The 14,670-nt window shown below is 33.7% G+C and overlaps 1 protein-coding gene across 1 annotated transcript in view; it reads right to left on the bottom strand.

The window, feature by feature from the left end:
* The window catches only part of LOC119607936, a 31,930-nt gene extending 18,449 nt beyond the window's left edge, over window positions 1-13,481 (bottom strand). The window contains 2 exon segments of the mRNA XM_037962097.1: window positions 4,487-4,798; window positions 13,053-13,481. Coding sequence (XP_037818025.1) covers window positions 4,487-4,798; window positions 13,053-13,481 — 741 coding nt within the window.
* Between the last annotated feature and the right edge of the window lie 1,189 nt (window positions 13,482-14,670).

Raw genomic sequence — 14,670 nt, 5'->3', positions numbered from 1 at the left:
ACCTGTTCGATAGTGCTGTGCTTTCTTCTGAAACCAAACTGATGGTCAGGAATAATGCAATTATCGTTGAGGTGTAGTATAAGGCTTTCAAGTAATAACTTTTTAAAAAGTTTTGAGAATATAGACAACAGGCTAATGGGACGGTATAATGTCACTTGAGTGACATCTTTTCCCGGTTTTGGTATCATAACAATTTCGGATACTTTCCATGAGGTAGGGAAATATCTACTACGTAGCATTGAGTTAAAGATGAACAAAATAATTCTTAGAGCTGAATTGGGCAGGTTACTTATCATTGTGGTAGTAATTTTATCTATACCAGGTGATTTTTCTGCCTTTAGATCTTTGATTGTCGTTTTCACGGTAGAGAACCCGAATTTTATTGGGCGTGGAACCACATTATTTATAATGTTAGCACTAATAGAAGAATCAGTATCATTTCGAGTAAACACATTCTCCAAGTGATTGGCGAATGGTTCAATTTTTTCTGACGTATTTCTTGCCCATTCACCATTCTGGAGGCGTATGGGTGACTCATACGCAATAGAGCGTATGGGTGACTCATATGCAATAGGGCATTGCATATTCTTAATTGCTTTCAAGAGACTATATTCTGATTTCTTAGTAGGGTCTTAGTTTTTGAGATAGTTTCTCAGATTAGATTCCTTATTAATTTTTAAGGCGATGTGAAGTCTTCTTTGGCACTGATTAAGTTTAACCTTTATGTTTGGAGATCGCGATTGTTGCCATTGACGTCTGAGTGTTCTCTTTTCTTTAATAAGAGACTCAATGTTTCTAGGACATTTCGAATTTTTGTATTCTCCCAAGGTGACTGGGGGTGTAGACACTTTGACAGCATCTTGTAAGATATCCGTAAATATATCGACAGCGGATTGTATTTCATGGTAATTTTTCAATGAAATGTTTTGTGGCAAGTGTGAGCTAACATACATTTTATACTTTAACCAGTTCGTCTCCTTGTTAGGGAAACAAGAACAATAGTTTTCCAATTTATTTGGGGTTTCTAATAACGTTAAAAATGTAGGCGAGTGGTCTGCCGAGAGGTCAAGTGAAGGGATCACTGAAATAAATTCTCGTTTTATATTTTTGATTACAGCAAAGTCAATTAGATCGGGAATCTTATTGAGGTCTGTAGGCCAATAGGTTGGTTGGCCACTAGATATGGCATCTAGTCTGTTATGCGATATTGCTTCTAGCAATTGTCTGCGAGAGCCCCAAAATGTATGTTTTGCATTATAATCACCAGCTGCTATGAATCTTGTTCTCGATTAACATTATACGTAGGAGGACAATATATTGAAGATATTGTAACTCTACTATCGGGTATATTTATAGAGGTGGCCTGGATATGGTCCTATTTGTATTCTGGCATTGGGAAATGTCTAATATTTTTTCTCACTAAAATAGCTGTTCCACCACTGGCACTGCGACTTGGATGTTTAAGTATAGTGTGACCATGTTAAGCGGCGATCAAGGTGGATACCAAGATATCTCACATGGCTTCGTTTATCTGTACTGGAGTACAATTTTCCCGTCTTAAAGTAAATGTAACGTGAGTACATTTTGTGGCATTGACTTTTATTTTCCATTTGTCCAGCCACTTTTCCAATTCGCCGATGTGAGACTGGAGTTGTTCAGAAGCTATTGAAGGGTTTTCATGTATACTTACAAAAGCGGTATCGTCCGCAAATGTAGATGTGTGAGTCAGTGCGCTCGTTGGCATATATGCAGTATATAAAATATATAGGAACGGACCTAGAATACTCCCCTGGGGTACTCCAGCAGATATTTTTCGACGTGAAGAGATCACATCTTTTGATCTGATTTGAAAAGATCTTTCATATATGTAATTTTTAAGCAGTTTGTGAACATTCGCAGGTAGTAATGTGATAATTTTGTGTATTAGTCCATGGTGCCAGACTTTATCGAAAGCTTGAGAAATATCTATGAATAATGCTGAGCAATATTGCTTGCTCTCGAAGGCCTTCCGAATAAGAGTAGTTATTCGATGTACCTGTTCGATAGTGCTGTGCTTTCTTCTGAAACCAAACTGATGGTCAGGAATAATGCAATTATCGTTGAGGTGTTCAAGAAGGCTTTCAAGTAATAACTTTTCAAAAAGTTTTGAGAATATAGACAACAGGCTAATGGGACGGTGTGATGTCACTTGAGTGACATCTTTTCCCGGTTTTGGTATCATAACAATTTCGGATACTTTCCATGAGGTAGGGAAATATCCAATACGTAGCATCGAGTTAAAGATGAACAAAATAATTCTTAGTGCTGAATTGGCAGGTTACTTATCATTGTGGTAGTAATTTTATCTATACCAGGTGATTTTCCTGCCTTTAGACCTTTGAATGTCGTTTTCACGGTAGAGAACCCGAATTTTACGCAATAGAGCGTATGGGTGACTCATATGCTATAGAGCGTATGGGTGACTCATATGCAATAGGGCATTGCATATTCTTAATTGCTTTCCAGAGACTATATTCTGTTTTCTTAGTAGGGTCTAAGTTTTTGAGATAGTTTCTCAGATTAGATTCCTTATTAGTTTTTAAGGCGATGTGAAGTCTTCTTTGGCACTGATTAAGTTTAACCTTTATGTTTGGAGATCGCGATTGTTGCCATTGACGTCTGAGTGTTCTCTTTTCTTTAATAAGAGACTCAATGTTTCTAGGACATTTCGAATTTTTGTATTCTCCCAAGGTGACTGGGGGTGTAGACACTTTGACAGCATCTTGTAAGATATCCGTAAATATATCGACAGCGGATTGTATTTCATGGTAATTTTTCAATGAAATGTTTTGTGGCAAGTGTGAGCTAACATACATTTTATACTTTAACCAGTTCGTCTCCTTGTTAGGGAAACAAGAACAATAGTTTTCCAATTTATTTGGGGTTTCTAATAACGTTAAAAATGTAGGCGAGTGGTCTGACGAAAGGTCCAGTGAAGGGATCACTGAAATAAATTCTCGTTTTATATTTTTGATTACAACAAAGTCAATTAGATCGGGAATCTTATTGAGGTCTGTAGGCCAATAGGTAGGTTGGCCACTAGATATGGCATCTAGTCTGTTATGCAATATTGCTTCTAGCAATTGTCTGCGAGAGCCCCAAAACGTATGTTTTGCATTATAATCACCAGCTGCTATGAATCTTGTTCTCGATTAACATTATACCTAGGAGGACAATATATTGAAGATATTGTAACTCTACTATCGGGTATATTTATAGAGGTGGCCTGGATATGGTCCTTTTTGTATTCTGGCATTGGGAAATGTCTAATATTTTTTCTCACTAAAATAGCTGTTCCACCACTGGCTCTGCCACTTGGATGTTTAAGTATAGTATCCATTAATTCTGAAACAATTCTTTAGGGTAAAGTGTGTTTCAGAGACGAGTAGTACGTCAATTTCCTGAAGTAGCAGAAATTGTTCTACTTCATTCTTGTGTTGGCTAAGGCCGTTAGCATTCCAAAAACAAATTCTTAGCGAATTCATTTTTTATTTAGCAGGATCTGCATGAGCATGCTTTGATTCTGCATTAATTGTTGAAACATATTTTGCATATTTGCCATGAAACTGTTCATGGTTTGAATTCGATTCTCAATAGAGCTTTGAGAATTTGTTTCGGGTGCGGGTACACCCTTTTTTAATGCATGTGCATATGAAAATAATGGGGTATTATTTTCATTATTTTTGTGCAAATTTTCATTATTCTATATTGGACTCTAGAAGTTTGTTTTGCATTCATTTGGGTAACGGAGCCATCTTTTGTCGTACGATTTATTCTGATTACTTTTATTTGTAATACTTTTATATTGAGCACTAGAAGTATTAGGAAGGTTTGTGAAGTTAGAAGCTTTATATTGAGCATATAAAAGTCTTCTGGCCTTATTTGATTGTTGGATGTGTAGATATACTGGACATCCGCGATAGTTTGCAGTGTGATTTGGGCCACAGTTACTTGGGTTTTATGGATGTCTCCGCATCTCACACAAACAGATGGTAATTTGCAGAAAGTTCTGGTGTGACCGAACTCTTGGCAATTTAGGCATTGAAGAGGACCTCTGTGCTTAATTGGTTCCTCTACAGTTATTTTGCGATTAAGAAGATATCTCAAACTGTATATTGGATGAGTATCACCCTTTTTCTTCAATTGTGAAGAGTTAAAAGTAATTTCAACTCTAAACATTGGTTGAGGAATTTTGTCCTTGTTAAATATATTGTGAATGGAATTCACTTCATAACCTTCAGACTCTAGCGCATTTTTAATGTCATCAGTTGGTACAGAGCTGTCTGTACCCTTTGATAACTACTGTCAAACCCTTTGCACTTTTTAGTTGATACGTGTAATAATTTCTTTTCTCAGAATCAAAATTATCAACTATTGTCCTAAAAGACTTTTCTGAATAAGTCTGTATTTTTGTTTCCTGAATGTTTCCTTTGCGTAGAGAGACTACGTGGAAATTTTCTTTGCCAAGTTGGGACAACTTATAACCCAATAGATTGGTGGTAGGTTCGTGCAAATACAAGGGAGGTGGCTTGCAGTCTTTTAAAGGCATGGATGGTATTTTTTCACTTTCTTGGTTATCAAGGAGTGCAAAACGATTTTGACTTACCGAATTTGTTTTCGCCTGTTTTGGATTTGGTTCCAATTTTGAAGTCCTAGGGCTCGACTTACGTTTTGTATAAGTGACATAACGGTCCATTCCCGTTTGGATCTTTTCCGTTTTATGCGAGCTCAATGTATTTTTTGGTATGGCACCAGTATACTTTGACATTGACATAAAATATTTGGACAATTTTTGAAAATTATTTAGTTAATTATTTTATTAAAGACTATAACATTGTATATACAATAAAAAATGATAATTTTATTATGAGCCACGCACAACAACACCTAAATCACCCCACACAAACCACCTTTCCCGCCCACCGAAATATAAAACACAATTTATTACAATATCATCAGTTAGTATAATAGCTTTTTTTATTTGAACTGTTTATCTTAAACATAATACAATTAATTCTTACAACCTACTTATATAGTTAATTCCTAACACTACTTATTTTCTATAAAATAATCTGTCATATCGGTATATGTACATATCCAGAAGGTAATATAAGTCCTTTAAATCTTCCTTGTTTTGAGATGATAGAGTTTCATAACAAATCCATCTTTTTCTCATAGTTGAAAAAACAGGATCAGAAGATAGAAGTAAACTATTAAAAATATCTTCATTCTGTGATTGCCTGGAGCATTTTCTTGAGCTGAATAGTTGTACATGCTTAAAATCTCGATTCCTCGCTTCCTGGGCGAGTGGAAGAATATTCAAGTGGAAGAATATTCGATTCAATTATTATTTGACCATGACACAATACTTTGTGTGCTGTTGGTGTTAGTTCCCTCCATGGATACAGAGATACAAGTAATTTAGAAATTTCAGATGTATATTCCCCAAATCGATTTCCATTAATTTTATGTTTACTATTCAGTGCCATTAAAATAGTGTTAACTCTTCGAAGCAACTCCTTGTCGATTCCAGTTATTTTTGAAGTAATTTCAAAATCACGAAAAAACCTTCTCGCCGTATTACCGTCATTTGTACTACCGCAACTTGGAAGTGGTTTGTCGATGTTTAATCCCATCTGAACTTTAAATTCTTCTTGGATTCTGCTTTTTTCCGCAGCTCTCAGTTCTTTCAATTCTTCATTATTTTTTGTTGATTTAGTAAGATTCTCTGGCACACTTCTATATTTCAGGTCTTGATTTCAGGTCGTATGCTATGTGTAAAAAGTAATAAGGAAGAAGTTTCTGTTATGGCATTGTTGACCTTTCCATCAATCATTGTTAAGCTTAGCTGATATGATACGTTAATAGAGAATTCCTTTATTTTTATGCAAATGGGCTCCAGTGCATTTATTTCATCTTTTAAATATTCCACTAAATCTTTTGTTGTTTTCTTTGACTCCTTTATATATTCAAATCCAATGGGTCTACAAAAATTTTTTGAACCCGGAGTTGTATTGATCCATATATCTTCAAATGAATTTCCGATGCTTGACGATGATGGATTAAGGGAATATGAACGAATTCGTAATGGCACTAATGATGACATAAATACACTTTTGTAGTTTGCTAATGTCCGATTTCCACAAGCTTGTTTGTATTCTGGAAGTGCTGATAAACCGTCACATCCCCACTTACACATTAAGACAACATCACAATTATGAATTTTCTTTAGTTGGTCTTCTGAAAAGTCTGACACAATTCTTGATGCTGTGTTTTCGAGCAAAGATGATATATCAATACAAGCTTCCACATCATTAACAGCAATAGGTGATGGTAGGATAGTTTGTTTTTTTTCCTGGATCACCTTGTATGATGGTAATATATTGTGTCCTTTTTCATGCAGAGCTTTCCTTAATATTTGGTACTTATTTCGACTGAGACCCAGTTCCAACATAAGCGCTATTGCTTCCTCTCCAGTAAAATTTGATTGTGATGTTGGAGTTGGTATACTTTCCACAATTCGCTTAAGTCGTTTTGGTGATGCATTAGGAAGAATAGTTGCAATATGTACGGCATCCATAGGTTGGTTTTCCTTTATCAGCATTTCGTTAAATGTATCAGCAATTTCCTCATTTGAGATTGAAAAAAGTTTTTGTGTGACCCTCTTTTTTTTGAGCTTGAACATAAGTCTTCGTATGACTTGCAAGGCGCTCCTGTTGATGTGTTGTAAGTTGAGATTTCCGTAGTAGTTTCCATCCAACTACAAAATTTTAATCGAAATTTCTTTTAATTTCCATCCACAGACTTACTTTTTACATCAAAAAGTTTTCAATTTTTGATATGCCTGTTTTGTCTACTTTTCTACTATATGTAGTTTTTATATAATTTGAAATGTCTTCAATTCTTTCTGGCCCTTTTGAAGATACACTCCATAAAACGGAACACAACTCTTCGTACTTTAATGTAATCTTCATTGTAGATTTATTAAATATGGTACTTAAAATCTGAGAAGTTTACTTATATACCAATTCTTGTCATTTCCGATACAGGTATTCCAAAGTAAAAAATTACGAATTGTCTACCTATTAACATTAGGACTATATTACTATAACCTGTAATTCAGTCATTGATATTTCTTATTAGTGAATGAATCGAAATTATCATTACCTGTATATTTTTACCTACATGATCATAAACGAAACAGAACGAAATGATCTGTCGAAAAAATTGAGGTAAAAAATAGTTATAAATTTCTGAAAATTTAAGCAAACAAATAGAAAATAGGTAAATATAAGATTCAAATATGTTCTGTCATATTTAATACTAAAATATGAAAAATATGAAATTTAAGGATACAGGTTTAAATGAACATATTTTTGAATGTAATTGAGATATTGGCTTGAAAATTTTTGTAAAGAATCGAGAATTTCCATATCTAACTAAAAAATATATTAAGGGATAAATATGGACTAAATTGTTGTAGCTATCTGCGACCCTATTAAAATTTTGATATAAATCATAGTTTTAGAAATTAAACAAATATGTAATATATGACAAAATCTTTATTTATGAACAAAACTCAATGAGATTTTCAACGCTTGTTAAATTTGTCATTTCAAATAAGAAAATGCAAAAAAAAATTGAAAAGGTCAAAGGGCATCCCGCAATTCCCAAAAATATGAATGAAAATCACAAAAATGGGATTTTTTACTTTTTTGCCCATAGGGTCCACATTTCTTTCAGGGCTGGGAAAATACTTTTGGAGTAAATAGAAAACATATTGAGGTTTCCAAAACTGCTTTCAGTTTTCTAATCCCAGCTTTGGGATTTTAGAACATGTCGCCCAAAGTTGAAGTTTTGATAAAAAATAGGTCATATTCGGAAGGACGCAGTGGCAACATTTTAAAAAAATAGGACAAGTTTTTTACGTCAAAGCGTTCTGCGTAAAGATACCTTTTAGAAAACTATAAAATTGTTATATGTTCTTAAAGAATATTTTATTTTATTAATAAAAGAGTTAAGACACATTTTTGGCAAAAAACGGCAAAAATCTAAAATTTTTTGAATTTATAAATTAAAAAACGTATATTTTTGGATCTGTAAATGATATTGATCTGAAATTTTTTGTATATTATTGGAAATTTTGTTGTCTAACTAACAAGTCCATTTGGTTCAAAATTACACCCGGTATTCAAAAAAAGGCGGACCAAGGTATGGTAAATTTTGTATCACTAAATTTTTAAATGCCTATAACTCGGATATTATAAGAGATAAGTAGTATGTCCAAGCATGTTTTTTCAAGATCTCGTCGAGCGCTTTCAGAAAATATAAAAATCTTTGTATTTGGGTGAACGAGTGAACGAGGCACGAGTTTAAAAATTTTACATGTCGTAGGTACCCTACTTTGAGCCGCCACAGCGCCGTCCCTGGGTCATCTGCAGGGTTCATCTTCAAAACTACTTGGCTACGCTCACGCCAAATTTTATACCGATCGGATCAGCCGTTTAGAAATGCCAGATTTATTTCCAAAAAATTTCGATTCTGCCCCACTGTGCACAGTTCAATGCCGTATAGCAATATCGGTTTTATAACTGTTTTGTACAAAAGCACTTTGTACTCCAAGTCTAGAGCAGACCGTGGTCCAATTAGGCAGTACATTTGAGTTGACTTTAATTTTATCTGTGTAATCTTGGCTTCTATGTGGTGAGTCCATGTTAAGCGGCGATCAAGGTGGATACCAAGATATCTCACATGGCTTCGTTTATCTGTACTGGAGTACAATTTTCCCGTCTTAAAGTAAATGTAACGTGAGTACATTTTGTGGCATTGACTTTTATTTTCCATTTGTCCAGCCACTTTTCCAATTCGCCGATGTGAGACTGGAGTTGTTCAGAAGCTATTGAAGGGGTTTCATGTATACTTACAAAAGCGGTATCGTCCGCAAATGTAGATGTGTGAGTCAGTGCGCTCGTTGGCATATATGCAGTATATAAAATATATAGGAACGGACCTAGAATACTCCCCTGGGGTACTCCAGCAGTGAAGAGATCACATCTTTTGATCTGATTTGAAAAGATCTTTCATATATGTAATTTTTAAGCAGTTTGTGAACATTCGCAGGTAGTAATGTGATAATTTTGTGTATTAGGTGTAGGGATTTTTCCCTTTTTGTAGGGATTTTTTTCAAAAATTTCACGTGTAGGGAAAAAGGGAAAGATTTCTTACTATTGTCAAATTGTAGGGATTTTTCAATTTCATAGTTTTTAACAACTAAAAATATACTCTTTCATGTATTAAACTTTTAAATTAAAAATGAAATCAGTTTTAAGTGTATCGTTAGTAAAAATTCCGCTTGTAATTTCTAATTCGGCTTTCTTGAACTAAGGTCTTCAAAACATGCGACATACTAAAATCTTTCATATAGATTTATGAAATTTCAAATATGTCTATTATTTTCGATGTGAAATCGATTTTTTGTAAACGTAAAAACTAAAACCCACGTTTTTGTGAATATTAGACAACTAAAAATTTAATTTCAATTTAGATGAGAAACATATTAACCTCAACTATCTGAATCTGGATTTTTAAAACCCCTTGATTTGTTTAAAAGTTATTAAAAAAATAGTTAAATGTCATTAAATATTCATATCCATTTTTCTTGAAACGACTTTTTGGATTATGCCAATTCTGTAGGGCGATATATTCTGACTCCTTATAGATAGAGTAGTCGGGGGCTTAATGCAGTAACTCAGGATTGAAAAAATGAATTTAATGTTCTGAAAATTTATAAAAGTAAACCGCAAAAAGTAAACGCAAAAGTAAACCTTATTTAAAATAATTATTTTATGAAATTTTTTTTGTTGGAGGCACATAAAATAAATTTTTATCACGATTCGATATACTGCCATAAATCTTTCAATTGTTTTTTTTTTAATCTTAACTAAAGAGTCAGGGTTAGAAGATTTGTATGATGTAAAATTGAAAGAAAAAAAAAATTAAAATTTAAATTCTAGAAATCTCATTCCTAAAAATTAAAAAAAAAATACATATATGTATATTATAAAACGGAGCTAATATTTTAGTTTTTGATGTTATTTTTGTATTTTTTTAAGATAAACTTTGAAAAAAAATGGAAAAAAGTAGTGTAGGGAAAAATGTAGGGAAAATAAAAAGTGGGTGTAGGGAAAAAAGGGATTTTTTCTCATAAGCGTAGGGATTTCTGAAAAAAATCTCCTGGCATCACTGAGTCCATGGTACCAGACTTTATCGAAAGCTTGAGAAATATCTATGAATAATGCTGAGCAATATTGCTTGCTCTCGAAGGCCTTCCGAATAAGAGTAGTTATTCGATGTACCTGTTCGATAGTGCTGTGCTTTCTTCTGAAACCAAACTGATGGTCAGGAATAATGCAATTATCGTTGAGGTGTTCAAGAAGGCTTTCAAGTAATAACTTTTCAAAAAGTTTTGAGAATATAGACAACAGGCTAATGGGACGGTATGATGTCACTTGAGTGACATCTTTTCCCGGTTTTGGTATCATAACAATTTCGGATACTTTCCATGAGGTAGGGAAATATCCAATACGTAGCATCGAGTTAAAGATGAACAAAATAATTCTTAGTGCTGAATTGGGCAGGTTACTTATCATTTTGGTAGTAATTTTATCTATACCAGGTGATTTTCCTGCCTTTAGACCTTTGATTGTCGTTTTCACGGTAGAGAACCCGAATTTTATTGGGCGTGGAACCACATTATTTATAATGTTAGCACTAATAGAAGAATCAGTATCATTTCGAGTAAACACATTCTCCAAGTGATTGGCGAATGCTTCAATTTTTTCTGATTATTTCTTGCCCATTCACCATTCTGGAGGCGTATGGGTGACTCATACCCAATAGAGCGTATGGGTGACTCATATGCAATAGAGCGTATGGGTGACTCATATGCAATAGGGCATTGCATATTCTTAATTGCTTTCCAGAGACTATATTCTGTTTTCTTAGTAGGGTCTAAGTTTTTGAGATAGTTTCTCAGATTAGATTCCTTATTAGTTTTTAAGGCGATGTGAAGTCTTCTTTGGCACTGATTAAGTTTAACCTTTATGTTTGGAGATCGCGATTGTTGCCATTGACGTCTGAGTGTTCTCTTTTCTTTAATAAGAGACTCAATGTTTCTAGGACATTTCGAATTTTTGTATTCTCCCAAGGTGACTGGGGGTGTAGACACTTTGACAGCATCTTGTAAGATATCCGTAAATATATCGACAGCGGATTGTATTTCATGGTAATTTTTCAATGAAATGTTTTGTGGCAAGTGTGAGCTAACATACATTTTATACTTTAACCAGTTCGTCTCCTTGTTGGGAAACAAGAACAATAGTTTTCCAATTTATTTGGGGTTTCTAATAACGTTAAAAATGTAGGCGAGTAGTCTGACGAAAGGTCCAGTGAAGGGATCACTGAAATAAATTCTCGTTTTATATTTTTGATTACAACAAAGTCAATTAGATCGGGAATCTTATTGAGGTCTGTAGGCCATTAGGTAGGTTGGCCACTAGATATGGCATCTAGTCAGTTATGCGATATTGCTTCTAGCAATTGTCTGCGAGAGCCCCAAAATGTATGTTTTGCATTATAAAAACCAGCTGCTATGAATCTTGTTCTCGATTAACATTATACCTAGGAGGACAATATATTGAAGATATTGTAACTCTACTATCGGGTATATTTATAGAGGTGGCCTGGATATGGTCCTTTTTGTATTCTGGCATTGGGAAATGTCTAATATTTTTTCTCACTAAAATAGCTGTTTCACCACTGGCTCTGCCACTTGGATGTTTAAGTATAGTATCCATTAATTCTGAAACAATTCTTTAGGGTAAAGTGTGTTTCAGAGACGAGTAGTACGTCAATTTCCTGAAGTAGCAGAAATTGTTCTACTTCATTCTTGTGTTGGCTAAGGCCGTTAGCATTCCAAAAACAAATTCTTAGCGAATTCATTTTTTATTTAGCAGGATCTGCATGGGCATGCTTTGATTCTGCATTAATTGTTGAAACATATTTTGCATATTTGCCATGAAACTGTTCATGGTTTGAATTAGATTCTCAATAGAGCTTTGAGAATTTGTTTCGGGTGCGGGTACACCCTTTTTTAATGCATGTGCATATGAAAATAATGGGGTATTATTTTCATTATTTTTGTGCAAATTTTCATTATTCTATATTGGACTCTAGAAGTTTGTTTTGCATTCATTTGGGTAACGGAGCCATCTTTTGTCGTATGGGCATACGATTTATTCTGATTACTTTTATTTGTAATACTTTTATATTGAGCACTAGAAGTATTAGGAAGGTTTGTGAAGTTAGAAGCTTTATATTGAGCATATAAAGGTCTTCTGGCCTTATTTGATTGTTGGATGTGTAGATATACTGGACATCCGCGATAGTTTGCAGTGTGATTTGGGCCACAGTTACTGCATTTTCTTTTATTGTTATCTGTTTTTGGGTGGGGACAATCTTGGCTTTTATGGATGTCTCCGCATCTCACACAAACAGATGGTAATTTGCAGAAAGTTCTGGTGTGACCGAACTCTTGGCAATTTAGGCATTGAGGAGGACCTCTGTGCTTAATTGGTTCCTCTACAGTTATTTTGCGATTAAGAAGATATCTCAAATTGTATATTGGATGAGTATCACCCTTTTTCTTCAATTGTGAAGAGTTAAAAGTAATTTCAACTCTAAACATTGGTTGAGGAATTTTGTCCTTGTTAAATATATTGTGAATGGACTTCACTTCATAACCTTCAGACTCTAGCGCATTTTTAATGTCATCAGTTGGTACAGAGCTGTCTGTACCCTTTGATAACTACTGTCAAACCCTTTGCACTTTTTAGTTGATACGTGTAATAATTTCTTTTCTCAGAATCAAAACTATCAACTATTGTCCTAAAAGACTTTTCTGAATAAGTCTGTATTTTTGTTTCCTGAATGTTTCCTTTGCGTAGAGAGACTACGTGGAAATTTTCTTTGCCAAGTTGGGACAACTTATAACCCAATAGATTGGTGGTAGGTTCGTGCAAATACAAGGGAGGTGGCTTGCAGTCTTTTAAAGGCATGGATGGTATTTTTTCACTTTCTTGGTTATCAAGGAGTGCAAAACGATTTTGACTTACCGAATTTGTTTTCGCCTGTTTTGGATTTGGTTCCAATTTTGAAGTCCTAGGGCTGGACTTACGTTTTGTATAAGTGACATAACGGTCCATTCCCGTTTGGATCTTTTCCGTTTTATGCGAGCTCAATGTATTTTTTGGTATGACACCAGTATACTTTGACATTGGTCTTGAATGACTTTCCTTATTATTAATGGTTTTAATAGTGTTAATATTGTTATTATTACTATTTGTGGTATTGTTCACATTAGCATTACTATTTACATCAACCATTAAATCAGTTGTTTGTTTATCTATTTTTTCTTTTTCGTTGTCTTCCACACAATTGTCTTGTTTTGGCGCACTTGAGAGAGCAGATCTCTCGTTTCTTGTTGTTCTTACACTTAAATAGTTTTTATAATTTTTTGGATCATAATTATTGTTGTTGTATGGAGAGCTCATAACAAAGTATGCATTTTTTCCATTGCTACTAAGCCTCCTTTCACTTGTTGGAGAGTTAGAGAAACTCATGCACAATAACACAAACACTACACTTTATTGAAGGTATTGTTGTTATTTATTATTTTTTTTCTTTATGCTTTTTTTTGCTACAATTTGTTATTGTTAATAATTGCATTAAAAAAATGAAAATTTATTTAATTTAAATGTATTTTTAATATTTAAAATATATATAAGTATGTATTTAATTAGCGTCCATTCGCTGTTACTTATCTTTTTTTATATTTTTATTAAGAATTTATGTTCACAATGTTATTTTCTCGTGAGAGCGATTTTAAACACGTCTATCCACTATGAGAAACACTACAAAAAAATTACTTAAACACACATTACTTATTACCAAATTACGATATAGATACAAAATGTGACTGGAAATATAGCTTTTATGTACAAAAATTTTGCCTACAGAATTTTTTACGATCGGTCTATAATTGGTCATATCTCCCATACTAGGCCCTGCCCTTAAAGTTGCATTATCAATTTGTGTAGAACAAAATTATATATATGTATTTTGAAAACCTTTAAATCTTTCACACACATGCATACATTATTAAATATTTCTAAAGCATATCTTATGGAGCTATATAAATATAAAAGAAAATGGTGTTTGTAATGTTCAATAAATCTTGGAATTGTAATAAATTTAAGCTGTTTAAATCTTGGGCTTTTTCTATTTAAGACATGAGAAAACTTATTTCTACAAATATTTGATCAATTAGAAAAATATGAATATAGAAGTAGGGTATTTAAGATTCGGCTCAGCCGAATATAGCTCTCTAACTTGCTATACCCTCCACCACCATCAGTGGTGATAGAGGCTATATATAAGTTTGTCATTCCGTGTAACGCCAAGAAATATTCATCTGAGACCCAATAAAGTATATATATTATGGATCCTTATGAAATTCTGAGTCGATTTAGCTATGTCCGTCCGTCCGTCTGTCTGTCTGTGTAAAACACGCTC

This window comes from Lucilia sericata, unplaced genomic scaffold, assembly GCF_015586225.1.
Source record: "Lucilia sericata isolate MDLA Ls3-8-SP2 unplaced genomic scaffold, ASM1558622v1 Contig000764F_arrow, whole genome shotgun sequence".
NCBI lineage: Eukaryota > Metazoa > Arthropoda > Insecta > Diptera > Calliphoridae > Lucilia > Lucilia sericata.
The sequence above is the reverse complement of the archived record's forward strand: the minus strand, read 5'-3'. Positions and strand labels throughout refer to the sequence as shown.